The 27,694-nt window shown below is 41.6% G+C and overlaps 1 protein-coding gene across 1 annotated transcript; it reads right to left on the bottom strand.

Moving 5' to 3' along the window:
- Positions 1-10,194: 10,194 nt before the first annotated feature.
- vldlr (very low density lipoprotein receptor) lies at positions 10,195-25,582 on the bottom strand. The gene is made up of 19 exons (XM_043718504.1): positions 25,388-25,582; positions 23,390-23,509; positions 21,665-21,787; positions 20,672-20,794; positions 19,467-19,838; positions 18,305-18,427; positions 18,105-18,227; positions 17,502-17,621; positions 17,297-17,422; positions 16,763-16,934; positions 16,085-16,306; positions 15,843-15,961; positions 14,551-14,690; positions 14,222-14,363; positions 13,826-13,975; positions 11,743-11,823; positions 11,303-11,380; positions 10,875-11,044; positions 10,195-10,384 (listed from the first exon to the last, which is right to left on the bottom strand). The coding sequence occupies exons 1-19, from the start codon at positions 25,452-25,454 to the stop codon at positions 10,349-10,351; spliced, it is 2,607 nt and encodes an 868-aa protein (XP_043574439.1). The 5' UTR covers positions 25,455-25,582; the 3' UTR covers positions 10,195-10,348.
- Positions 25,583-27,694: the final 2,112 nt, after the last annotated feature.

Raw genomic sequence — 27,694 nt, 5'->3', positions numbered from 1 at the left:
AAAATGGTGTTACTTTGCATTGATAAAATAAATCTGGTGTCACAAAAACTGACGCTTTTTTGCTTTTTTATTAGTAAAACTTCCCACTATTATTTTCATATTAAATTGTACATGTCCAATTCATTCAACACAATCACCCAGTCTTGCTATGAGATGTGAGTCTGCTGCCATTACGACATTCACTTTGCAATCAGTAACCGAATTCTTGTGACCCATCTAGATTTTGCACAATCATGAAAAGTGAGCTTCAGCCACTGTGAATCAGTTCAATAATGTCATTGTCCATCGTGAATGTAATCTTCTCCCTCACCTGTGTTAATCTCAGGATTAGGATTTATCATCTGATGGTTGCGCTCTTGTGAAACCATGTGTTATAGAAAAATCGCGCTTTAGAAACAGCGCTTAAAGTGTTGGCAATGTAATCACGTTATAAAAGTTTGCACTTCAGAAATAGTGTCCCCAATTCAGTCACTTTTAGTGAATTTGTGTTAACGAAACACATATTATAGTGGAACAACCTGTACAAGTGTTGCTTTAAATTAAACCAATTGGCCATAACATCAAACAGCCTGTTCCCACAGTTGGCTTACAATTCTGTAATAACCCTTCTCATGTCGGCAACTTCTACTGACTTCCAAAGATACACAAAGCCGGCACACCAGGATGTCCTATCGTATCAGGCAACGTGACCCTATGTGAGGACTCCTCTGGCTATGTTGAAGGCATCTTGATACCCCCAGCTTCTGTCATGATTCTACAGATTTCTTACAGAAACTCAGCCCCACGGACCAGTCAAACCGGGAACATTCCTCGTCACAATGGACGTTCCCGCACTCTACACCAGCATCCCCCACAATGATGGCATCGTGGAACAGCCTCAGTACTCAACACCAACAACTGCCAATCTCTGAACACCGTCCTACAACTCATCCGCTTTATCCTCAACCACAACGTTTTCACCTTTGACAACCAGTTCTTCATCTGGACACACGGAACAGCCATGGGGACCAAATTTACGTCCCAATATGCTAACATTTTCATGCACAGGTTCGAACAAGACTTCTCTACGCAGGAAATCCAACCAACACTATACACCAGGTACATTGACGATATTTTCTTCCTCTGGACCCATGGCGAGGAGTCACTGATAAAACTACACAGTGATATCAATGAGTTTCAACCCACCATCAAACTCATCATGGACTACTCTCGACTATCTGTCTCATTCTTGGACACATGCATCTCCATCAGGGATGAGCACCTCAGCACCTCACTACCACAAACCTATGGATAACCTCACAATGCTACACTTCTCCAGCTTCCACCTGAAACATATTAAAGCAGCCATCCCCTATGGACAAGCCCTACACATTGACAGGATCTGCTCAGGTGACGAGGAACATGACGGGCACTTGGAAGTCCTCAAGGATGCCCTCATAAGAACGGGTTGGATGCTCAACTCAGCGACTGCCAGTTCCAACATGTCACAGAGAGAAACTGTAACGACCTCCTTAGGAGACAGACATGAGTTGTAACTGACAGCTTCGTTGTTCGGTACTTCCCAGGAGCTGAAAAACTACACCATGTTCTTTGCAGCCTGCAACACATTATGAATGAGGATGAGCACCTCGCCAAGACCTTCCCCACGCCTTCACTGCTCGCCTTTAAACAACAACCAAGCTTCAAATATATCGTTGTTCACAGCAAACTGCCCAGCCTTCAGGACAACACCATACAACCTTGTCACAGCAGATGCTACAAGACGTGTCAGAGTGTCGACATGGACACCACCATTACACGTGGGGACACCTCTCACCATGTATGTGGCAGGTACTCATGTGACTCGGACAACATTGTCTATCTCATATGCTGCAGGCAAGGATGTCCTGAGGCATAGTAGATTGGTGAGACCGAGCAGAGGCAATGGCAATGGCAATAGATGAATGGACAATGCACAACAATCAATAGACAGGAGGGTTCCCTCCCAGTCGGAGAACACTTCCACAGTCCAGGACATCCAACCTCAGACCTTCAGGTGACCATTCTCCAAGACGGACTTCAGGACAGGTAACAACGCAAAGTGGCTGAGCAGAGGATGATAGCTAAGTTTAGTACCCATGGGGATGGCCTCAACCGGGACCTTGGGTTCATGTCACACTACAGATGATCCCACTGCACTACACTCACAGACACAGACAGACAGACACACACACTTATACAGACCCATACATTCACACAGACCCTCTCTGATATGTTCACATGTACTCCCACACTCATATGCACTCACGCACCCTCTCACAGACATATATCCCTTTATACTCACACATACACACACTCTCTCGCAGACACTCAAATCCCCCCCCGCCCCCCAACCCCACATATACACAAGTTTGTGGGGTGAATTTGTACTGGCAGAATTACATTTTATTTTTGCTCAAAATCTGCATGAATCCATGCCAGATTCCGTAAATCCGTTTTTTTAGATTAGAATCAGTCTGAACATTGTGGCACAGACAGCCTCACACAGGACACCTCACACCTTCAATGCATTATCTGGGCAGACATGGCAACTACTCTTAAAGTTCACTTGAGAATGGTACTTTCCAAAAGTTCTGCAATTTACATACGAAAGGACTGAAATCAACACGTTCTTTCTAAAAGATAGAGACTTAACAAACAATCCAGGTCTTTTTCAATATATAATTTCAGTTACATCACACTGTAAACTTTTGCTATAAACTCTGCCTTACAATCTTATACTCCACAACCACCTGATGAAGGAGCAGGACTCCAAAAGCTAGTGCTTCCAAATAAACCTGTTGGATTATAACCTGGTGCTGTGTGATTTTTAATTCTGTAATAGCCTGTGTAAGTCTTTGATAATTTTCTAATCTAACCTTTCAAGCACCTTTTCATTTTCTCGTCTGATGTTGGATAGCTATCATTTAATATTTCCTTTTATGATTCAGTCTCTAATTGTTCTGATGTCTTTATTTCACTTCCTATTTACTTCACTGCTGTAAATTCACTTTTCTCTCGGCTATTGTCTGTCATGATATTGCTTCAATGTTAATATAACAGGCTTACTGACCCTTCCCCTTATCCAGAATACTCATTACCTAATTGTGTTTTTATCTGCTCTAGCTTTCATTTTTTAAGTGAGTAGTCTTCCTGTTTTTAAAAATGCTTTTAAAGCCAACTCACAAACAGTGGTCAGTTTTTCTTGGACATTTGAGAGAAAAATTGGAAGTGTCATAATGGAACTTTGGCTTATCAATTTGTTTTTAAAGTGAAACTCACTTCATATCCATATATCAGTTCAAAGAAATAACTGCTGTGGGACTCATTGGGGCTGCTCCTAATGCCTTTAGTAACAAAGGAATGCTTTTATCCCAATCATTAGGACAATCTTCACAATAAGCTCAAATCATAATCTTCAAAGTTTGATACCAACTTTCCAACAAACTTTGATATTGTGGGTTATAAACAGAAGCTGTAAACTGTTTTCCTCCCAAATTAGTAATTTTGTTTTGAATACTTGCAGTGTATAATCGGATCTTTGATTTGACCACCTAAAGAAATATAAATCGACATCTTGTTAAAAAACAAATGAACTACTTTCTCTACTAACACTTCATTTTCCCTAAAGATACTTCTTCAGGAATATTTGTGGAAATGTTCACAAACATTGAAAAATACTGACTTCCATTCTTGGTTTTATGGAGGAGTCCTACACAACTTTGCTGAACAGTTCCTCAAAAAAGCTGTATTCAAATTAAAGGTCTATGTATAATTAAGTCTTGGAGTTTCCCAATTACATGACATGGCAATATTGAACTGCATCTTTAAGTAATCCTGGCCCGTATAAAGGGTCCCATATTGCAACCTCTATTTTTCCAGTCCAATTCCAATGGCAGGTCACTTGGGTATGAACTCACTTGTAATTTATTCCAACATTCAGCTGATGGACCACTGCCCATTCATCGGTACTTTATTTTTCCAAATTATAACACTCAGGTATTTTTTCCCAACTTAATTTACGAATAGTAAGTTTGGTTTAACTCTTTCAATTCCAAATCTGTTATATTTCCACTAATGAACCTAGGTTAAACATATCAGCCTCATTTTTTTTTTGAAAATTTATCCTATAAACTAATTTCCAAATCATCTGCAGAAGGGTCACAGGACTTAAAGATGTAGAGCACAGAAACAGACCCTTCGGTCTAACTTGCCCATACTAATCTAATCCCATTTGCCAGCACTTGGCCCAAATCCCTCTAAACCCTTCCTATTCATATACCCATCCAGATACCTTTTAAATGTTGTAATTTTACCAGCCTCCACTACTTTCTCTGGCAGCTCGTTCCGTACGGGCACCACTGAGAAAAAGATGCTTCCTTTTATACCCTCCCCCTCTGACCTTAAACCAATGCCCTTGGGTTTTACACTCCCCTATCTCTGCTGCTAACTTTCCACAGATGCCACCAGACCCAGAGTGTCTCCAGCAGTTTGTTTCTCAGCATCCACATTTCTTTGCTTTACCTCCAATCATTATTGTTTCTGAAGCCTTTTCCCCTAAACCTTATCATAATGTAAAGAAATTAGCATGCTGTTATTAATTTGATTCCAGGCTCTTTCTATTCCTTTGACATGCTTCTGTTCTAACACAAACACTTCTCCTGTTCTTCGTTGGCTATGAAAGCTTCATGCATGGTGTTTCATTTCCTTCTCTTTGGAGAAAGAAAAAAAAAGGAAGAATTCCACCTTCCATTTTAATGAACCATTTAAGTCCAGACTCACTTTGAACATCTTAAACTGATTCCAGTTGTGACATCCCAGGTTCTGTTTCCTTCCAACACTATAGTATAAATCATAAACTACCTCAGTCTCAAGATTGCACTTTCACTTTAACAGTCAGGGTAAACAGTTGCTGTTCAATTGCAGCAGGTTACTGAGTGCAACTTTCTCTATGGATGATTGGAGCCAATCATTCAGCATGTTTACATTCTTTTGTATACAATTCATCTAGTTTCCAAATGTCAATAACATGAACAAGGAGACATGTTTGAGGAAAGGTTGTTTTTTGACAATTGATCCCAAATGGAAGTGGTTGATCCCTCAGTTACAAATATCTGAGACATCCTACTGGTGTCTGCTGGATCCTGTGAAAAAGAACAAGGCCAGATCCCATAGCTGCGTGCAGTATTACAAATGGAAATGGACAAAGAGTGAGACTTAAGGTGACTCAATCTGTCAATGAGTGGCCACATTACTACTCCCACCTGTGCTCAGCTCCTGTAGCCAGTTGCTCTGTGGTGAGTTCAAGTGGCTAGCTGGAGCAATCCTCTGCCCCAAGCTTTGCAGGTCAGACTTTGGCCTTCCACTCATGAGAACACCACTGTCAGAACGACATCCAGCCAGGCAATCCCACAATCTCTCTCCTCCATAAATGTAAAGCAAACCACGCCACTTTAATTTGGGAGTGGGAAATAAATGGGCAGCACGGTGGCTCAGTGGTTAGCACTGCTGCCTCAGCGCCAGGGACCCAAGCTCAATTCCAGCCCAGACAACTGTCTGTGTGGAGTTTGCACATTCTCCCCGTGTTTGTGTGGGTTTCCTCCGGGTACTCCGGTTTCCTCCCACAGTCCAAAGATGTGCAGGTTAGGTGAATTGGACATGCTAAATTGCCTGTAGTGTTAGGCGCATTAGACAGGGGTAAATGTAGGGGAATGGGTCTGGGTGGATTGCTTTTCAGAGGGGCAATGTGGACTTGTTGGGCTGAAGGGTCTGTTTCCACACTGTAAGGAATCTAATCTAATCTGATCTAAATCTAGTTTCAGGAATAAATCAATTCAATGTGTGCACAGCACACTCCCCTCGCCCTGTGCTCACAATACACAGCTGCTCTATTTGCATCCATTCTTGAGCATGGCAAATGGCTAAAACTTCATGGGGGTGGAGGAGCAGATGTTTAAGCCTGGAAGTTCAAGCCCCCCAAAGCTTGAGGGGGTTTCCTGGTCTATGCAACCAGATAGCAACATGAAGTGCTCACCTCCAGCTGCTATATGTTTACAATTCAAGCCACAGCTTAAAGTAAAAGGCTTTGGGGGACAATGACCTGTGGGTTCTAGTGCTGCCACTTCAGCTTGTTTAGCTTCTTGCTCAGTGCTGCAGGCTAAGGCTGCTTAAATGCAAAAATGCATGAATAAAATGGAGATCATTCCATCACAATGGCAGAGTCATCATCCTTCCCCCCCACCATGAAGGGACTGTTCTAAGCAGCTGTACCAAGAACAGTCCTTCGAAAGAAATCTCAAGCATCGACCAGTGTCCTATCTTACCAGGGAGGCCTAGTCTGCTAGGGCCAGATCTGTCCTAATGTCTATATAATTACCTCCAACTCATTTGGGTGAGAAATTTAATTCCGTGTTCTGGAGTTAGTGAATGTGATCAAACTTTGCTGGAGGATCCTTTAATAGTCACCTCATACAAAATACCAAATTCCAGGATAGCCTGCTTCCTGGTTGGCCCCACTTGTGCCAAGAAGTAATCTAATGGGTGAACTTGAGGCTATGCCTCTGCCAATTAATGATCTAGTTTATGTACATAAAGCAATAATGTACAATTTTTCCCAAGCCCCCTAGTATTCCTGCTTTATATAGTGCTACACTGGGGCACTACACCAGTATAAAGAATTTACCTATCCTCTTTAAATCAAGAGGTCAACACTGCATTTCTTTTGTTTATGCAGAGAAGATTAGCATTGACCAGAAGTGGCATGCTTAATGAAAAGCTGGCTAAGAGATGTCAAACGTCAGAGACTAATTTGACTTCTTCAAAGCCTGTTCATCTACAAAAGGCACATGTCAGTGTGATAGAGTATTCACTTGCCTGGAGGTGTGCAGCTCCAACAGGCAAGCAGCTAGATGTCTAGGGCAAAAGCTTAAAAAAAAAGAACACCACCAGGTTATAGTCCAACAGGTTCAATTGGAAGCGCTAGCTTTCGGAGCGCTGCTCCTTCATCAGGTGGTTGTGGAGTACACAATTGTAAGACACAGAATTTATAGCAAAAGTTTACAGTGCGATGCAACTGAAATTATTCATTGAAAAATCTTGATTGTTAAAGTCTCTCATCTGTTAGAATGACCATGATAGTTCCACTTTCATGTGTAAATCACAATTTCTTTTTAAAAGTTACATTATCAGGTTAACTGTAACAATTGGTGTTAGCCAGACAATATGTTGAAGGTGTTAGTCCCATGTTCTCGGTCTATGCCATAATGTTCAGACTGATTCTAATCTAAAAAGTGAGTTAACAGTCTTACATGAATTCATGCAGTTTTTGAGCAAAGTTAAAGGAAACTCTACAAATACAAATTCACCCCATAAACATATATATGTGCATGTGGGTTTTTGTGTCTCTCTGTCTGTCTGGGGTGGGGGACTGAGTGAGAGCATACATATGAGTGTAGAGTGTCTAAGTCAGAGAGAGGATGCATGTGTAGTGTGGGTGTGTGAGTGTCTGTGTGTGTATATAGTGCAATGGTGGTCAACTGCAGTGTGACATGAACCCAAGATCCCGTTTGAGGCCCTCCCAATGGGTATGGAACTTAGCTATCAGCCTCTTGCTGCTGCCTGTCCCAAAGTTCGCCTTGGAGGATGTTCACCTGAAGGTCAGAGGTCGAATGTCCTGGACCACTGAAATGTTCCCTAACTGGGAGGGAACAGTCCTGTCTGTTGATTGGTGAAACCGAGCAAAGGCCAAGGCAACAGATGAATGGGCACCACACACTGTATCATGCCTCAGGGCGTTCTTGTCTGCAGCATATAAGATAGCCAATGTTGTGAGTCACATGAGTATCTGCCACATACATGGTGGGAGGTGTCCCCACATGTAATGGAGGTCTCCATGTCCATATCTTGCAGTGCCTACCGTGACAGGGTTGTATGGAGTTGTCCTGAGAGCTGGGCAGCTTGCTACGAACAATGATCTGTTTGAGGTTTGGCAGTTGTTTAAAGGCAAGTAGTGGAGGTGCGGGGAAGGTCTTGGTGAGATGCTCATCCTCATTGATAATGTGTTGCAGGTCAAAAAACATGGCATAGTTTTTCAGCTCATGGAGAGTACTGAACAAAGATGGGTACACTGTTGGTTGCAGCATATCTGTCTCCAGAGGTCATTACAGTTCCTTGCTGTGGCATGTCAGAACTGGCAGTTGAGCATTGGACTCTATTCGTGAGGGCATCCCTGAGTACTTCCAGGTACCCATCATATTCCTCACTGAACAATTCCAGTGTACATGTAAGGCTTGTCCATAGGGGATAGCTTTTTTAATATGTTTTGGGTGGAAGCTGGAAAAGTGTAGTATTGAGGTTGCCTGTGGTAGAGTGCAGTGCTGAGATGTCCACCCTTAATGGAAATAGATGTGTCCAAAGAATGAGGTAGTCAAGAGTAGTCCATGGTGAGTTTGATGGTGGGATGAAACTTGTTGATATCACTAGTTTTCAGTGACTCCTTGCCATGGGTCCAGAGGAAGAAAAGTATCAATGTACCTGGTGTATAAATGTTGGTTGGAGGTCCTGCACAGAGAAGTCTAGTTTGAACCTGCGCATAAAGATGTTGGCATATTTGAGTGTAAATTTGGCCCCCATAGCTATTCCATGTCTGGATGAAGAACTGGTTGCCAAAAGGAGACAATGTTGAGAGAGGATAGCGTGGATGAGTTGTAGGATAGTGTTGGATGAGTTGTAGGATAGTGTTGAGATTGGCAGTTGTTGGTGTGGAGTACCGAGGCTGTAGCCATGGTGTCAGCATTGTGGGGGATGCTGGTGTAGAGTGCTGAAACATGCATTGTAATGAGGAATGTTCCCAGTTCAACTGGTCTGTGGGTGCTGAGTTTCTGGAAGAAATCTGTCATGTTGCAACAGAACCTTCAACATGAGATCCTCACACAATGTCCCATTGCATGATATGATGGCCTGGTGCACCTTTGGAAGGCACTAGAAATCTCCTATATGAGAAATTAGGAGAAAAGCTGTCTGGTAGGATTAGCACCATGAGTTGTGCACTCCAGCTACAAGATGTCATGCAAAAAAAAAATACCAGAATCCCAATGCAAGTTCATGCCCCTCACCATCCTGACTGGACAGGACACTAGCTGGGAGTGGAGCAAAATTCTTTCTAAATCAAAGCACAGACTAAGTGGACCTGACCAGCGATCAGGCCACTGACCTGACCAGCGATCAGGCCACTGACCTGACCAGCGAGAACCCAAAAAGAAGAAGTAGAAGCTTCAGTGATATGCTTCCACCTATTCCTCCATGGCATGAAGGTTTGACTTCCTAATTAAGTGGCTATGGTTTAACTACAGAAAAAGTCTTTTTGCTGTATTGTGGCCCTAGTTCTAGAGCTAGAAAGCCTGTATTGTTCCATGTTAGAGCAGCTCCATTATGATAAGTCTTCCAATTTTGGTTATAAAACCTAGAGTGGATCACCTGCATGGTCTCATGGTGCTGTCTTTACCTTTGATATTTCTATCTTGAACCTCAACCTTGCTTCCATTCTTCCAATGGTCACTTCGTTGCATTAAAATGCTTTTGCCCATTAAAACAAGCAAATTTCTGCCTAATGCTGCTATTCTAGTGTTAGTTATTTCAGGGTCTAGTAACCTAAGTTTTCTCCAGCAGTATTCTGCTGTCAGATCACTAGCACTGTCTATTACCTGTTGAGGATGTTGTAAGCAAAACAAGGTTTAGTCCATGCAAGGCCCACTAGTCTTGACTTCCTGTGGTTAAACAAGTCCATACTAATTGGCAGAGTGTCAGGAACATGCTGTGACCTTTAAAGGCTCTAACAGTCTAAACCCACATGGACCTTCAACCACCCTATTTAACATATCCTCAAAATGTTAAGTTAGATTAGTGTAAATTGCAGTGTAATTCCAAGTGGAAGAGACAACTATATTCCAAATGCAATTATGAGTTTTATTTTGTTAGCAGTATTGGAAGCATGGCAAGTTAGACAAATGCCCATTTGGCATATAAAAATTCTTACAAACCCTCAGCAGTTTGGCAATTGTCCTTTTACCCCAGCCATTGCAAAAATTCTGTATTCAAAATGCTCAAGACTTATTTACAAGTTTATACAATAATAACAGTATCTTTAGATACCAGCCTGCATTTCACCACAAGGTGTTGTGAAAAGGTTAATACTGCGAGGAATGACAGTGACTTAGTCTTTAAATAAGTTATGTACATAGAAAATAGTTCAAAACCCATATTACATGCTGTCATCTAGGTAATGTAGGTCAGAGCTGCATATCAAACTAGTTGATAGTAAAACTTCAAAGGATCATGCTGAATCATCTTCTGTGTTGACAATGGAGATCTAAAATTAAAGATAGCAAGTCAATTTTTATACACCAAGCTCAAAATTACTGCCTAGAAGACATTGGAGACTAATTAGTAAGAGGGAACTGATCCTCAAGTACATGGGGTTTGGAACCACATGACTGGGTGGAGGAATTGGTTTCCTCCAAAGCCACATTATAACTGGAAACAAAGTGATAACCACCCCTTGAGGAATGAACTGTTTTTGGGAAGAATGGACTAGTTAAAGCTGCTATCTAGTAGAAAGAATAAGGAAGTGTTAGCTTTGATTTTAACCAGGCTATTTCCCAATTATGGAAGCTGGTAACAATTAACATCTACCTTGATAACTCCTCAGTCAGTGATACTTGCCAATTAGTTATGTTTTTTTTATACAGTTAAACTTTTGGAAACAGGATGAAATTTAAACTACAATCTATATTGATATTCAGTTTAGAATGGAGAGACTTGAGCTGAGGTAATGGATTTTTCAAAGCTACGTTACTTACTGCAGGGTAAGTGTGGCCAACTGCTTGGCTTTGCTTGTTGATATCAATGTTCAAGTTGTCTTCTGTGGTTTTCAAGTAGACAGGATTATCAAAGTTCATACTTTTTGTATTCTTGTTCTGCCAGTTGCGCCATGCAATGTAACCAGCTACACAAGCTATTGCTACAAGCACTGAAAATAAAAAAGTTAGCACAATGAGTGTTCTGAACTTAGTCTCCTGAAAATAAAGTGGCTGAAATATCAGACTAAATTGTCACTTCAGTGAAAAAGACTAAGAAAAAAAATAATGTGAAGCCAAGTGCTACAGTGGGTCAGGGGAAGAGGCTAAGAAGAGTTATTGGGAATATTGAAGTCCATTAGATTCAGATGACTTTCAGCCAGGTCACATGCAAGCCTTGCACAGCAGAAAAATGCCCAAAGACTACTTACAAACAGGAATAATAATCCAGACAGTGGTTGATCCTTTCTCAAAGTGGCTCACTTGGAGTGGAACACTCACATTTGTACCTGTGATACAAGACATTGCTTCAGATGACAAATACATATGGGAAAATGCACTTTTACAGAGATGTGCTGAAGAGTGGAAGTTCACTCAGTTCAGAATTACTTCATCCATTGTGCCAAGGACATGTAGAAAAATGACTGGCCTCAGTTTGGTGTGTTTTGACACCAGTGGACTTGGTTCTGGTGTATATTAAAGCTGCTGGTTAGTTCATGAGCCAGTTTTAAAATGTTGGGTCTACAAGGAGTAGAGATTGAACTTAGTCAGATCTAAATATTGCTACAAACCAATACTGTGCAGCAGTGTAATTTACTGTTCATGCCAGAGAAGCAAAAGTTGATACTGCATCACTAGAAAGGAAAGTTACCTCTAGAGCCTGGAAGTACAGTTGACATTATATGGGAAGCAGAGGAAGGTGGAACGTGAGCACGTCCAGTACTTGTAGTTCCTTAGAAGAAAAAAAAAGGAGTGTCAAGAAAGTTTCCTTGCTCATTCATCCAAGTTAATTGCTAACATTGGGGCACTGCAATTTTTAATTTGCATATAATCTAATGCAAATGGAAGTTTTAGTGGAAAGTACCAATGAGTTCAAGGCCAATTGTTAATCCACTTCTAGTTTGTAGATTGAACAGAAAGTGGTGCTTGGTCTGTGGCTCCAGAAAGCCAATCTGGAGAATCACTGTTCAGTTTGTGAATCAAGTGACTATTGCCAAAGAATCAGTCTAGAGTATAGAATGGGATAAGGGTTTGAAGTTTGTAGCACTTTCAGTGCCACTGCTTCAAAACAAATTCTACTGATCTGAAACTAAAGCTTTAGCCTTGTTAGTTTAAAAGGGTATTTTTAAAGTTTCCTCGTTGAATTACAACTGCTGTAACTAGACTGCAACATTCTTAAATGACATTATCCTCTGAGCAGGAAGTTAGGAGCTTCCTGGGAGCCAGAGACAGTTGTTTGGACTGGAAGCCACCTAGAAATTGTTTGAACCCTAGAAACTGCATTTAGCAGTGCCTGAACTAGACTCCATGGCTACCAGAGACTTTAATTTCAGTAGAAATTAGAGGCTTTGCTATGGGGAAACCTCACTCATTTGGGCATAAGTGCTATCATGACTTAACTCTAAGATGGATGCCAAGCTAGTAAAAGTAATAATGACTGAAATCTTAGACCTTTAGGCTAGTGAAGAATGCTTCACTGAAGCACTTGTAGGGGAATTCAAACTACATCCTGCAGGTAGCTGCTCATGGTCAAGGGACTGGTTTAGTGAATGCAGATAACAGATGTATCCTTGGCCTGGTCATGTTTCATTTAAGCTAGTCCAGATGTTGGAACCACTGAACAAAGTCAACCCATGGAAGTTAATGCTCTACCAGTGGGTGAGGGTAGATGAAACAATCTGGGTGTTGAAAGTGAGGTCTATTGAGGGTTTGGTGCAATGCAGCTGGATTCTATGACCCGGTCAGTGCTGAAACATGAAAACTAAGCCATATTCCTGACTCCAAGACAGGCTAGGACACAAGTTGGCAATTTCTCATTTTGTAGTAATGAGAGACCATGCCAAAAGGTTAGTTGTTATCAGCATGCTGTTCAAAACCAGTAATATTCACTGGTCAGTTAATTTCATGCCACAGTCTCAAACTGAAGTGGAGAAAGGCTGCAACTATTGGACAGTGGCATTAGCCATAACTATTACAGCTCACTAATTACTTTAATTGCTAGAGCCTTACACTTGCCAAGAGCAACTCTAGGGCACAGACTAGAATGTTAGGCAGGAGGTGGTCAATTTCCAGTGACTGCTCCTCAGACAGACAATAGAGAAAGTGAAGTGGTCTGAATTTAGACCACTTCAATCAGCATTACTTCAATACTGAGTTTAGAATCAGAATGACAAGAGCCTTGGAGTGATCCAACAGCATGGGGAGGTAGAAAACTCCTGTTTCTGGTATGTACTCCATTATGCAATCATGGACATACCAGACAATGTCACCTCCTGGTGCTGCCTTGCTTGCAGTGTTCTTCTAGCTTAGTCTACTCTGGATTCTAGCATATGCAGTTTTGTCTAGAAAGTCATTGGCCACTTGAGAACCAAAGTCTTTCATTCAGCAAATCATGTCAAGCTTTGCTGGACAAAGTCTTCAGGAAAATCCTATGTTGAACACTTTACTCCATAGTGAAGTCAGTGCAATGGAGCAACCTACTTTGTGCAGTGAACTTGCAATTGCTGATGAGGAATGAAGACTGCACTATGATTGAAACCGATGGCTACCATCTGCAGGAGCAGCCAACATGCTGCAGTGGCCCATACTCCCACCATATTGTTTAACAGCACTAGGTGCACTCGAGTGGTTTGTTAGTAAGGCTGGCCTTACTAGCTAAGTATAAGCTTATAGAACAACATTTGGTCAGGAGGGAGAGAGTTACAGACAGAAGTAAAAGTTAAATTCCTACATACCTATTTTACATTGTAGGCCATCTTGTGCTAGCACCATACCATGGGGACATACACAGGTGTACTTGGGAGAATGGCTGTTAATTTGGGGAGCTGGCAGGCACATGTGTTCACAGCCTCCATTCCTCACTTTCTCATTGCACCAGTTGGTCCCTGTTAATAGAATTAAGTTCAGGTTTAATTTATATACCTAAATTAGCCACAAGTTCATATTTGGAGCTCAGCTCATTTCACTTTGGCAAGCCAAAGTCAATCCTTTAAGGTCGATTCCCATATGGGAAACAGCTCAGATATGGTACTGTGGTAGCAGTCTTGATGCAATACTTGTTGGTATGTTTGATGTTCTGCTGCTTTGCAGATGTTCTATTTGAAGGGAGAAGGCACTAAAAAGTTTCATACCTGATGGCTGCACAAGTTGATGATAAACTATGATATCTTGTGGTTCATTAAGATTGAAAGCAAGCAGCACCACATCTTGTCCTGTGAACTTGTTAGCACCATAGATAGCTTCATTTTCTCCATCAGTCCAGAAGACACGGTCCTAAAGAGATTACAGTGAGTGAAGGCAGTTCAAGTGCCTAGTTGTTAGGCTAGGTATATTGTAACAAAACAATGTAGCCATTAAGCTTTAGCTTGAAGAGCCAGACACTACTAATACTCTCCACTATTCAGAGCATGCCAGGATAATGCCAATTGTGTTTAATGGGAGAAAAAAAACACATCCTTACTTCAAATACAGCAACAGCAAATGGATGAGCAAGGAACTCATATGACAAGAGCACTCTTCTTCTATCTTGTCCATTTAGGGTCACACTGGATAGGGTATGCATTTTTGAGTCAACCCAGTAGAGACGGCTTTTCACAAGATCTGTGGATAAAGGCAGCCATTAGACCATAAGACATGGAGCAGAGTTTGGCTCTTCAGCCCATCACATCTGCTCTGCTGGTCATGGGAGATAAAGTTACTCAACTTAATTTGGTCTGCAACCTTTGTTACTCAAGAGCCTCAGTCTTAAATACTGAGGACCTGGTGTCACAGCAGGCTGTGAAAGAGTCCATGGATTCACCATGCTGGCTGCAAAAGTCTGTTCTAAAAGGGAGGTCTTTATTCTGAAGAGTGACCTCAGGTCCTACCAACACAAAGATACTGAATGTTCTTGAGTAAATCTCTCATTCTAAGCTCCAAGTATAAACCTAGTCCTCAAAAAAAAAAAAAGGGGCTCATTAAAGGCTTTTCATTCCTGGACCATTGACTCCTGAACACTTGAGGGCCTGTACATAGACAGTGGGGCCCAAAACTGTACAATGCTCCAAATAGTCTGACCAGTACATTGAAACAAGTCTTAAGATTTGCTTAAGGTAAACATGCAGGCTGATTCCTTAAGAATCCTTGCTGAGAATGCAAGTCTTTGCAATTCAGATTACTGGATTTTCTCCAGAGTGTAGGCCTTTTCTCTTATTCTACCTCAAGTGGGTGACCTCACATGTTGTATTCCATCTGCCACTTTTGCCCACTAACATGCCCAATCCTTCTGCAGCCTCCAATGCTCTATTTCTCTTTGGAAAGAGAAAAGATGCCTGCAGTTCCTTCATTGGAAGGTGAAAGGTTGTCCCAACACCAAACCTCAGGACACCACTTGTCACTGGCTGCCATCTTGGACTCATTTCTATTGTTTTCTGCCATACAGAAAAGCTTTTATCATACTAGCACCTTGTCTCTGGCAGTGGTTAGCCCTGCCTGTGCTAGCCTTGGGCAACTGTTTGCTTTTGGTGCTGTCAGAGTTGTGTGCTCTTGATTTCTTCAGTCTGAAGATGCAGGTTATGCAAATTGGCCAAGTTATACAGGAATGTGTAAGTGTATTAGTCAGTGGTAAGTATAGAGTAATGGGTTTGGGGAATGGGTCTGGGTGGGATATGGAGGGTCAGTGTGGACTTGTTAGGTTAAGTGACCTGTTTCCACCATAGGGATTCTATGATGCAGCCTCCTGTGTGGCACCTTGTTAGCATATATTTCACTTACCGATTGCAATTCCATTGGGCCATTGGATGTCTCTGCTAACCAAAAGCTGTCGATCCACACCATTCATTCCTGCTTTCTCTATTTTTGCAGGCTCACCCCAGTCTGACCAGTAAACAAATCTGTAGGAGAAAGTTAAAGACACAAGTTTGTACAAGCAATGTTTACCAACTATGTCAGTAGCTTGCAGGCAAAATATTCTGTTTTGTGGCATGCAGTGCTGTATTAGTTTATACATTAAATACCCATTTAGTGGATCAACAGCTATAGAAGCTGGCTCCCTTAGATCAGTGTCAAAGAGAGTCTTCTTTTTGGTTCCATCAAAAGTGGTTACAGAGATACTTTTAAAGCCCAGATCAGTCCAGTAGATGTTCTTGTAAATCCAGTCCACAGCAATTCCCACAGGGATTCTGACATCACTAGCAATTCTGGAGTGGCCACCTGAACTCCGTTGATCCAGAGAAGTACTGTTTAAGAAACAAAACTAGTAAGAGAATAGTTCAAGGCATTAAGTGCATTAATACACAGCTGTTAGCCACTTTAATGTTAGACTTCCTTTGTCATGTAGATTACTTGCTTGTGATTGAGCTGAGAAGTGAACAATTTTAAAATGGGAACACTATCCCAGATTAGTTGTCTAAGGCAATATTCAAGACTGATAGAAATAAAGTCTGAACAAATTAGATGGGATGGTAAGCAAGCTCAAGAGTTGTAGAATATTTTTTAAAAAGTGTTATTTTCAAATAGTGGAGCCTGAATGGTCAAAAACCCACAGCAAGCTCAGAAATTGAACACTGTAGTATCTACAGACCAGGAATGTCTCAGTTTAGTGCCATACATAGAGGCTAAAGTCACTTGCTACATGGCATTCAAGTCAAATTTGGGAAAAGTCTTGTGATCAGATGGCTGGTGACTTCAGTTACCTGAAAATTGCCCGTTCTCCCAAGTCAGCCCAGAAGAGTCTTTGCTCTGCAACATCAGCATCCAGTGCTACAGTGTTTCTCAGTTGCTCAACTACTTCAGTATACTCCTTGTGCTCCAGTCCTATTTTCCTGATATCACGCCGATTAGTAAACATTAAGTAAGGTTCTTTACCTGTAAGAAAAAAGTCTTTAATTCAAAGCTCATTTTGCTAACCCAAACTACCTGCAGAAGGTTGCTCAATACAATTGAATGTCAAGATGTGACTAAAGAGTACAACTTCAGGTGAACACAAGTTCCTCTGAACTCAATTCTTGGGCTAGGCTTAGAAGGAAAATTGACCAATGTGGTAAAGGCTGATTGACTTTAACAAAATAGATCTTAATTTGGCCAAAGACAAAAAAAATTGGGATTAAACATTAAAATAACTAGCAAACCTTAGTATTAAGTTGGAACAGCAGCTTAGTTTGAGATTGGTAAGATTTCTAGTACTCTAGCTGAAAATTTGCTGGCTGGAAGACATTTCAGTTTCTTACCTACGGCCTTGCAAACTCCATTAGCTGGATCCATTTGATATCCTTCATAGCACTCACATTTGTAACCTCCTTTCAAGTTGACACAGATTTGACTGCATACACTAGGGTTTTGGCATTCATCAACATCTGCAGATTAAGTTAGCAAAAAAGTATTAGATTATGGAGTGACAAATTCCTTCAAGTTGTTTAAATAAAGTTTCTTTACCTCCACATGTTTTTCTGTCAACCAACTCAAAGCCAGCAGGGCAATCACATTCATAACCAATGACAAGATCTCTGCAGACATGAGAGCATCCTCCATTGTTAACTAGACATTCATTCAAATCTAAAAAGAGGAAAGCAATTGTTAGCTTGATGTACAGACTAGCTAAACAAAAATCCAGTTGAAAGTTTGATTATGTTTAATATGGACATTGAAGTTGGGTGGCAATATTTAGTTATTGCAGCAATTGTGCTCCAACACCATTCCAAATGGAAAGTCACTGCATAAGCTATCAGAACTACATTTTAGTTCAAAACATTGCTGGCTTGTGTACCTAGAGTGTTTGTGTACAAGCCAAAAACAAAGTCTGGTTTGGTCTCCTTGTTGGTTCAACATTAGCATTGAAGAACCAGACTTTGGCCTGTTAGTTTACCAAAGTAAACAAGTTTCACTCTTTAGGTCAAGGTTCAGTGGTTAGAAGCAAATTCTTTATTCAAAGCCATGTCTGTCAGTTAGATGGTTATAGACTAGTTGCTGATTAGTGATGTAGGTTAGATTCAAAATTCTGAATCAATCTAAAATCAGTTCTACTGAAGAACCACTTACTACATTCTTTGAGGGGTTCATCACTCCAGTCCTGGCAATCCTGCTGCTGATTACAAACTAGAGTCATATCTATGCATTCTCCACTGTGGCACTTGAAGTTGGTTGGACCAGTACATTCTGAAACTGAATGAAAAAGGAGAATTATTAGAACTGTTCAGATTGGGACTAGGAAGCATGCAACAGTTATAACCAGCACTTACCATTCCTGCAGTTGATCTCATCAGTACCATCATGGCAGTCTCTAAATCCATTACATTGCCTGCTTCCATGAATACAGCTTCCATCAGCACATCTGAAGTTATCTGGTCTACATGTTTGTGGAGCTAAAAATGGAGACAACCTTAGATTGGCAAACATGCTTACAAGTGGAATTTCCACTAGAAAACACTGATTAGTCATGCACTGGAGGGAAGCTGCATAGATTGCAGATGTTAAAGGTGTGCAGATTGCCCTTTAGTGCTAGAGTTACAGAACAGATTGGCTAAAGTCAGCTTTTAGCATTAAAAAAATGACATCTGCCATTAGGCAAATGTAAAGATGATGCTGAGTGAAGCTTAGGTGAAACAAAGTGGTTTGTTACTATCATGCAACCAAGTTTGATTACATGGTGTGGCTGGGCCAGTATTTTTGCCTGCCATGTGCAGAGGCATGGCATGATTAGGGTATTGTAGCACTAGTTGTGATGAGACAGCTACCATTTTTGTAAATCACATTAAGTATCCAGATCTGGATACTTACTAGTCCAGTTTAAACTTGGGCAATTGAGGTAGATTGTGACAGAGGAAGTCTGAGAGAAGACTGGTTAGTGGAGAATGAGGAATGAATCTGTGCCAGTTACATGGCAATAGAGCACAGCCATTGCCTAAGTTTCAATGGCAGACAGCTTCATATTGGAGCTGACAGCTGTTTACTGAGTAAAGTACTGAAATACTTCAAAGACTGCTCTGCAGGAACTATAGTAATATCTGGACAGAATGACCAACATTTTGGTTACTTCCTAATTGAAGAGGTTGCCACTATTATTAAAACCTGTACCCAGAACAAATTTGCCTAAATGTTAAACTGACATTGAAGGAAGAGAACCTTACACCACCTGCACTGGGTGACTGAAATCATGAAGAGGTCAGTGTCACTTAGACATTTTGTCCCTTACCACTAGGTCATTGGGCATCCCAAGTGTTCACCTGACTTATTCAACCACAGACCCCCTAGTGATTGTGGCCTAAGATTCAGTGAATAAGTTTATGAATGGCAGATTTGAACTATTTCTGGGAATCAGTCCCTGTAACAGCACCCTAAAATTCATGTTCTTCACAACTGAAGCTGTCAGATGCTAATTCAGGCCAATGCCAAGTTACTTACGGCAATTTGCTTCATCACTTCCATCTCTGCAGTCAGCATCTCCATCACAGAACCATCTACGGTGGATGCATTCACCTGAAGCACACTGGATTTCACCAGTAGAGCATTTTACAGTGGGAAGGAGTGCATGGCCACAGCGTTCTGGAGATTCATCTGAGTGATCAGCACAGTCAACATCGCTGTCACATACCCATTGCAGAGGAATACATTCTGAACTATTGCACTGAAATTCATGTGGGCCACAGGTGGGTGGTGCACAGTCTTTCTCATCACTTCCATCACCACAGTCATCTTCACCATTACAAACGAAGGTCTTGGAAACACATCTACCACTGGCACATGTAAATTCTTGTGTACTGCAAGTAAGAGCACCTGAAGAGGAAAAAAGGCTTGAAACTAAATGCTTGCTCAATGTATTCAAACTGAAGCAAAGTTAAAAATTGCTAGTTTAAACTCTTTAGATGGAGAGGACTACTAAATTACAATTTCAAAGTCAGCCTTTGTAAATGTAAAGTGTCTACACAGCCAGTAGCATTGTTATGTTACTGACAGTGATAAGTCAACTCCTAAAGGGGATAGATTTGAGTGACAGTTTACTGAAGTGGACATGAATAGAAAGAACAAGGACTAAAATAGCATCAGGCTTCTGCCAATCTGATTTCTTCATACTGGAATCTAAAGTGGACAATGTTTTGCAGGGTTAGGTCCAGTCAGCCCCCAGGGGAGGTTTGGAACTAGTAATTACTACAGTTGACCTGGAGGTAAAGAGATCCTTCAGCCCATCAGGTTGGTCTGAACTACCAAAGCCAGTATAAACATTAACCCCATAGCCTTGGATGCCATGCCACTTAATGATTACCCAAGTGCTTAAATGCATTTCCACCTCAGCTGCCCTCCCAGTGTATTCCATACCTCCCTCACCCTGATGTTTCTTAAACAACCACCCCCCACCCCCCCCAAAAAAATGTGGTCTTCCATTTTAGAAAGCACAAACTGTAAACAGGTTGAGCAATTAGAATTATCCAATAGCAGGAGATCAAATGCATTAGAAGAAAGTGGCCAGTCATTGCAAGAGGCCACGTGTGGGCTTTACATTTTTGCTATTGGTATGGTCTTGGTCCAGTCCAAACTGGACACCATTGGTGATATACCATAACTGTTTAGACAAATCAGTTTTCAGAACTTGCAGTTGACCAACAGCTTACCACAGTTTACTTCATCTCCACCATCACCACAATCTCTTTCACCATCACATCTCCAGGGTATAGGGATGCACTGAGTAGATCCAGAGCTGCAGCTGACTTCATTGACCCGACAAGTTCTCATGTCTGAAAAGGAGAAATATCTCAGCTGTGCTGTTTAGTTACAGACATGCAAGTTAGAAAACAAGTTTTTCAAAACCAAGAAAGCTGAAACATTGGAGTTCAATCTTAATATTTGCTTGAATGCTGTATGCACAATTGAAACAGCTCATGGGACAAGCAGCATACAGTCCAGAAACCGTCCCTTTGGTCTCAGCAGTCTGCTGACCATAATTCCAAACTAGTCCCACTTGCCTGCTCTGGCAGTTATTCCACCAAGCCTTTCCTATTTGCATACTTAGGCAAGTGCCTTAACATTGGAACTGTACCCACATCCACAAAGTTCATCTCACATGCAAACCCCCCCACCATGTGAAAAGTTTGCCTGGTCGAGGTGTCCCCTCACCTTAAACTCCCCCATTCGGAGGAGACAGCCACCATTAGCTGCCTATACCCCTCATTCTTTCATAATGAAACCCCTCAACCTTCCACGCTCCAGAGGAGCAAGACCCCAGCCTCTAATTTAAGCTCTCCAGAACACTCCTCCAGTCTGAACCCTCTCCAGGGAGAGGATCCTTCCTACAGCTGGGTGACCAGAACTGGACAGTATTCCAGAGGAGACCATGTCCTGTGCAACCTCATGACTGAGAAAAATCAGAATGTGCACTGAGGTTTTGCCAGCTGATTCAAGTTCAGAACTTTCATGTGATCAAGTCACTGAAAGATTCACATTGAATTGTAACAGTTTAAAAACCAAGATCAAGCAGCAAAATAAGCATGCCTAAGCTGCAGTCAGCAAGACTATAGTGAAATCAGAAAAGGACAATGGAGTAATTTCTCTACTGCATTAGCAGAATCTCAGCTAGTATAAAAATAGTGTCAAGCATTAATACTCACGACAGACTTCTGGACTTTCATCTGATCCATCTTCACAATCCGCATCACCATCACACTGCCACCTACTGGGCACACAGTGTCCATCATGGCACACAAAGTCTGAAGCACCACATGTTTTCTTGGCTAAGAGAAACCATTTACACAAAGCTTTAATTTGAAAAGCTTCAAAATTTAAGTTAATCTATCTAGGTAAATGAGGGTTAAGTTACACAAGTCTCTAGATATATCCTTAGTCAAAATGATCCCACTTGTTTAAACTGCTATTACAAAGCTTCTAATGATTAATTCAATGGACACAAGTTGAGTAGAGCCAGAGATACAAAGAAATATTGACAGAAAGAACCCCAGAATGTTGACAGATTTTCCTGCTGGATCTTTAGAAAGGTGTTAATGACTTAGTGGTTTGTGGGAAACAATTGTAATTTCTTCCAAAGAAACAGTTAATTGTGGGCTGTCATTAATGACTTCTATTGTACAAGGAACAATGTGACAGCTATTATTCACATTCAGAAATCAAGAAGGTATCACTATTCTAGAGCAACAAGGGTGAAAATCCTTGAAAGGCTTAGTTTGAAACTATCTAGCCTCATGTGCTGGCTTTTCCTACAGGAAAAGAGAAACTTGTAATTTTCAGTGTGCCAGTACTACATACAGCATTTAAAGTTACCAAAATGAAGGATCATAAATTGTGTTAAGATAGTGGTTAGACTAGTACAGACTAAAGTAGCAAGGTGAAAAGGAACATCTGATAACCTGAAGGGGTTAATGTATGGAGTGTGACAGGGCCTTGGTAGCTTAAGACACTAATCATAACTCCAGTATTTAAAAATCCTGATGTCATGTTCAGAGATAGGTAGCATGCCCTATTTCCCAGTTTTGATCTACAAGCAGCTACTTTGAGGCTTAACAGATCAGTACCATGTCAGTCAGTGTAGATAGAAGCATTAGCTTCTATCAGTCCTGAAAATTCTCAGGAATTAGTCAGCTAGACTACAGGACAGTAGCTTCATTGTTTTTGGCTAATAATGCCAGTGCAATTCAGTTACAAATGCTTACATTTAGTTACAGTAGTATAGAGGACAGTGTTGACAGCTACTCTAGAGGGAGTCATTTCTAATAAACTTGAGCATAAAGGGTAGTTATTGGGCAGTTTAATAGACTTCTGCCAAGTTTAGCACTGACATTAGCTTAGACCTGTTCATAGCATGCTTGGGATAAACTGTTGTGACTACATCTTCAATAATATGGACTTCAGGTGGATAAAAAGTCAAAGCATGAAGAGGGAAAATTTTAAATCAAGTCCAATGGACATGCAATCTTGAACATGACAGCTGACTTAACATTAGGCAATAGATATATCAAGTTAAGGTTTTGCTCAAATTGGAGAGTTTACACTAAACCTTTCTTTTAAGGCCATAGTATAAACAGTTTAGGTCTTCAGCTATCCACATTGAAATCTAGTGGATGCCCCAAGCTCAGTTGCCTGTTCATTACTGAAGAGGGTTACTGAAATGGCACAATTGAGGCCATTTAAATGGCAAGTCAATGCAGAGTTGAAGCTAGAGATCAGAAGAATTAGGTTTGACTAACTCACGTTGGATGTTGGACAAAGATCATACTGGAGGATACTGAACAGGAACAGTGATTAGAAAGCAGAGAATGAACTGACTAGAATGCAAGATACAAGTTGTTAAAGTCTGACAAGGGAGTATTTCAGTTCCTTACCACAGGAAGCTTCATCACTTCCATCTGAGCAATCTTCATCACCATCACATTTCCATACAGAAGGAATGCAGCGGCCATTCCGGCACTGGAATTGGGATGCCTCACAAGATACACGTGAGCCTCCAAGGAAAAAGGTTGTAATTTAAACTTTTGCACTTCAGCTTAAAGTTAACAAAAGTCTTAAACAACAAAGTTTAAGAGTGGCTTAGCAATTCAGCTAGAGAATACACTTTATCATACAGAAGCAAAAACTATTATAATCACTCGAGTGCAGATCACATTACTATCTTGTAGTTCATCCTTTTTGGTAAAGTGGCATAAAAGTCAGGTAGAATATACTTCAGTAAAGTTTAATACCTGAAGTTACATTTCCATTCTAGAATGGAATGGCAGAGCTCCGAATTAAGAATTCTCACATGAATTATCCAATCAGATTGATGTTGGCCTTCAAGCCACCTGCCAAGTGATTGTGGTCTCAGATTTCTGATAGGATTGATATGCCTGTGTTTCTCCTCCCAGGAAGCTTTAGCAGGATACTCAAGACAAACCTGCCTTGTAACCAGCATTCAGACAGAGTTGGGGACACATGCCAAATCCTTTACCTACACACCCACGTGTAATTGTATTCACAAGTTAGGTATGGCTCTGCCTGACTAAAACAAGCAGCAACATGTTGACATTAAGGTCATTTAGTCTGACTCCAGGAAATGTCTTTCACGCTGCCAAGGTTAAAAACGCGTATTTAACAGTTCAAAGATCATTTTTTCATAAAGAAAAAAACTTTGCTGAGGAAATCGCTTTGATCGGCTGCCGGATCAAAGAGCTGTCTAGCCACTTGAGTCACAGCTGCGACTAGGGCACCAGCAACTGCAGAGTTAGAGCACATTTAACAGGGAGCACTGTGATCCCAGAGAGGGGAACGGTTTCACTCTAGACAGCTTGGAGGGAGGGGGGGTCCACTCTTCCATTTGAGAGGAGTCCGAATAGCGTTACGCGAATACACCCAAAGAAAGTGAACACTTTGACCATTTTTTAATCATCGTTCCCAAGCCAAGGTCAAACAAGAGATAAGCCGGGAATCCAGGGTGAACTGCTAAAGTTTAACCACATTCCCCGTCCCGGGAGGGGGGTGAACTGGGTGATGCTCCAGTTTAAAGTTAACTGGACTGAAATCCTGACTCAGGGCAGGGAGAGGTACAGGTGCAAATAACGTCGCCACTTGGCAGAGTACGCCATCAACTGACGGCTCTCCCGGTTTGTGGTTTAAAGGATACCCATTAATGTGGGTTTCCTGCTGCCGTTGGTTTAGGAACCTAATCCATTCAGTAAATAACGCAACGCTCCCGGAGCCTTGCATCACATGCACAGAGTTCTGAGGCAGCCACCTCAGGGTGGAAAGTTATAGAACCTAGTAAGCTCTATTATACTTTAGCAGCCAACAATTCGCTTTAAATTAACAACGCAAGGATAACTAGTGGGTCCTGCCACGACACCGCACACCCATTCACAGACCACTGGCCAGAACAGCCCAGTATCTTTGAATGGCTAGTCTCCTAGAGTCAGAGGGATGCGTTATTGGATTTGCCTTTAATACCGAGGATTTCCTTTAGTCAGTGCATCGCTCCTTCCGTTTGCTGTTGCCCTTTTAATATTGTGTTCCATTTTAGATATATAGGTCTGACTATTCCCAAGCCATTTCCTACTATGGAGAGTGCCTTTTTAATTATCAACTACAAACCAACAGCAGGCGAGTGTGTACAAGCCTGCAAGAGGTTGTTACAACAATAAAAAAAGCTCCATCTAAGATTTGTAGCCCGTCACGATTCCACTATTTCAGCTCCATAGCCAAGGGAATAAGAAAGACCAGCTGAGGCTGGGGTCACGTTTTTAAGCCTGTCTTTCCTTCCTCTCTCCCCCTCTCACGTCCTTGTCCTCCCCACCTGCTTCCTCACCCCAGGCACTGGTGCAGCTTTAACATAATGGAGTCACAGTACTCACCATGTACATGTCTGCACTGATACATACACACTGCTAGCAGCAGCAAAACCACACGGAGAGGAATCATTTCACCGTCCCACTGTCAGCAGCAAGCCGCTGGTTGTTTCGCCCAATGCTACGGGTAGAACCAGGATATTCTTTTTTTTCCTTAAAACCCCTCCAGCGAACTGAGGATAGACGGACACGCCAGAATGACGCACGGACGTGCTTTTAAACGCGTTCCCTCTACTCTGAAACAACTGGTTGGTGCACGCGTGCCTCCTAACCCAATTACCTTGTTAAATAACTGCATGGCAACTCCGTAGCTGATGGGACGGTGGTAGTTCATTTGCTGAGTGAGTTCTCACCGCTGGCTGGAATAGATTTAGTTCAGGGTTCCGCTGATTAGAAAATGTCTCACAAAAGACTTTGGAGTGATGTTCATGATTCCCCCCTGATTTGCCAGGACTGGAAGATGGGCTCTCTATACACGTACACACATGAGGAAAAAGTACAAGGGTCGAATGGTTATTTCTAATCCTACATCAAAATGAAGGGAAGTTGGGTAGAGTCAGAGAGATGGACAGCATGGAAACAGACTCTTCGGTCCAACTCGTCCATGCCGACCAGATATCCTGAAGTCAACTTCGATATAAGTGCCAGAGAGGTGTTTATAGGATTGCAAAATTGATTAGGCTAATAACTGAAAGACTCTTGCTTTAAGTCTTCTTAAACTCAGACAATTTCTTGTGAAAGCTACTGACGCTTGACTTTCAGATAAAATTTTGTAGAAAGAGATAAGTTCCAACAATTAACAGGATCTTGCACAAAATATTGATCGGATGTTGGATGGACAAGATCGAGATTCACATCTTTTTGCGATTTGCAGTGTACCTGTAATGCTGGTATTTTATTCAAGAAATATATTCAAGTTTATTTAACTTTAAATGTTGGACAAATCCAGTTCGGTAGAAAATATGTGCTGAAGATTGTTTAGCTTGTGGAGTTGGTCCTTTTTTATAACCAACATCTGGGTGTCAGTATTATTGAGAAAAGACCTCCAAAGTATGAATTGCTGCATTGTAGTCTGATGTATATCAAACATGCGTCATAGACCAAGTAACCAAGTTACATAGAGATGTGAACATGATGTCATAACAAAAGTAGGGAAATGCAGCAGTTAAGTTACAAGATATTAAAGAAAAGCAATATTCAATTCAACATATTAAAACTAAAAACCAATACACTGTTCCTATATGCCAGGCACTGAAGTGCATCTGAGGTTAATCACTTGTGAGAACTTGAGCCCTGTCAGGAATTGGCTGTACCAAGATCACATCTAAGAGACAGAAACAGAAATTGCTGGAAAAGCTCCTGATAAAGGAGCAGTGTTTATTGCGGTTCTGTTCGCCGAGCTGGGAATTTGTGTATCGGGTACCCAGCATGAGCAAAACCAATGTAGTGTACAAAATCCCATGCAAGGACTGCACAAAACACTACATAGGACAAACAGGAAGACAGCTAACGATCCGCATCCATGAACATCAACCAGCCACGAAACGACATGACCAGCTATCCTTAGTAGCCACACACGCAGATGACAAGCAACATGAATTCGACTGGGACAACACTACTATTATAGGACAAGCCAAACAGAGAACAGCCAGGGAATTCCTAGAGGCATGGCACTCATCCACAGATTCAATCAATAAGCACATCGACCTGGACCCAATATACCGACCACTGCAGCGGACAGCTGGAACTGACAACTGGAAGCGGCAGATTCAAACCACTATAAATGCCGGAGGAAAGATCACAGAAGTGCTTCACAGGAGGCTCCCAAGCACTGAGGATGTCACCTAGACAGGGAACGAAATGTCTGTAACACAAATTCCCAGCTCGGAGAACAGAACCACAACAATGAGCACCCGAGCTGCAAATCTTCTTACAAACTTTAAAGGAGCAGCGCTCCGAAAGCTAGTGCTTCCAAATAAACCTGTTGGACTATAACCTGGTGCTGTGAGATTTTTAACTTTGTCCAACCCAGACCAACATCAGCTCCTCCACATTTGAGAAAGCTCAGCAGGTCTGGCAGCATCTGTGCAGAGAAATCAGAGTTAACATTTCAGGCCTGGCGAGCATTCCCCAGAATAGTTCTGAGTTTTGAGGAAGGGTCAGCAGACCCAAAGCGTTAGCCCTGATTTCCCTCCACAGATGCTGTCAGACCTGCTGAGCTTTCCCAGCAACTTCTGTTTTTGTTTCTGATTGACAGCATCTGCAGTTCTTTCGGTTTTTAATCCACATCTAAGAAAATTGAAGTTAGCTAAA

The sequence above is a fragment of the Chiloscyllium plagiosum genome, chromosome 2, assembly GCF_004010195.1.
Source record: "Chiloscyllium plagiosum isolate BGI_BamShark_2017 chromosome 2, ASM401019v2, whole genome shotgun sequence".
NCBI classification, from domain to species: Eukaryota; Metazoa; Chordata; class Chondrichthyes; order Orectolobiformes; family Hemiscylliidae; genus Chiloscyllium; species Chiloscyllium plagiosum.
Note: the sequence above shows the minus strand (reverse complement) of the source record. Positions and strands in the feature narration are given on the sequence as shown.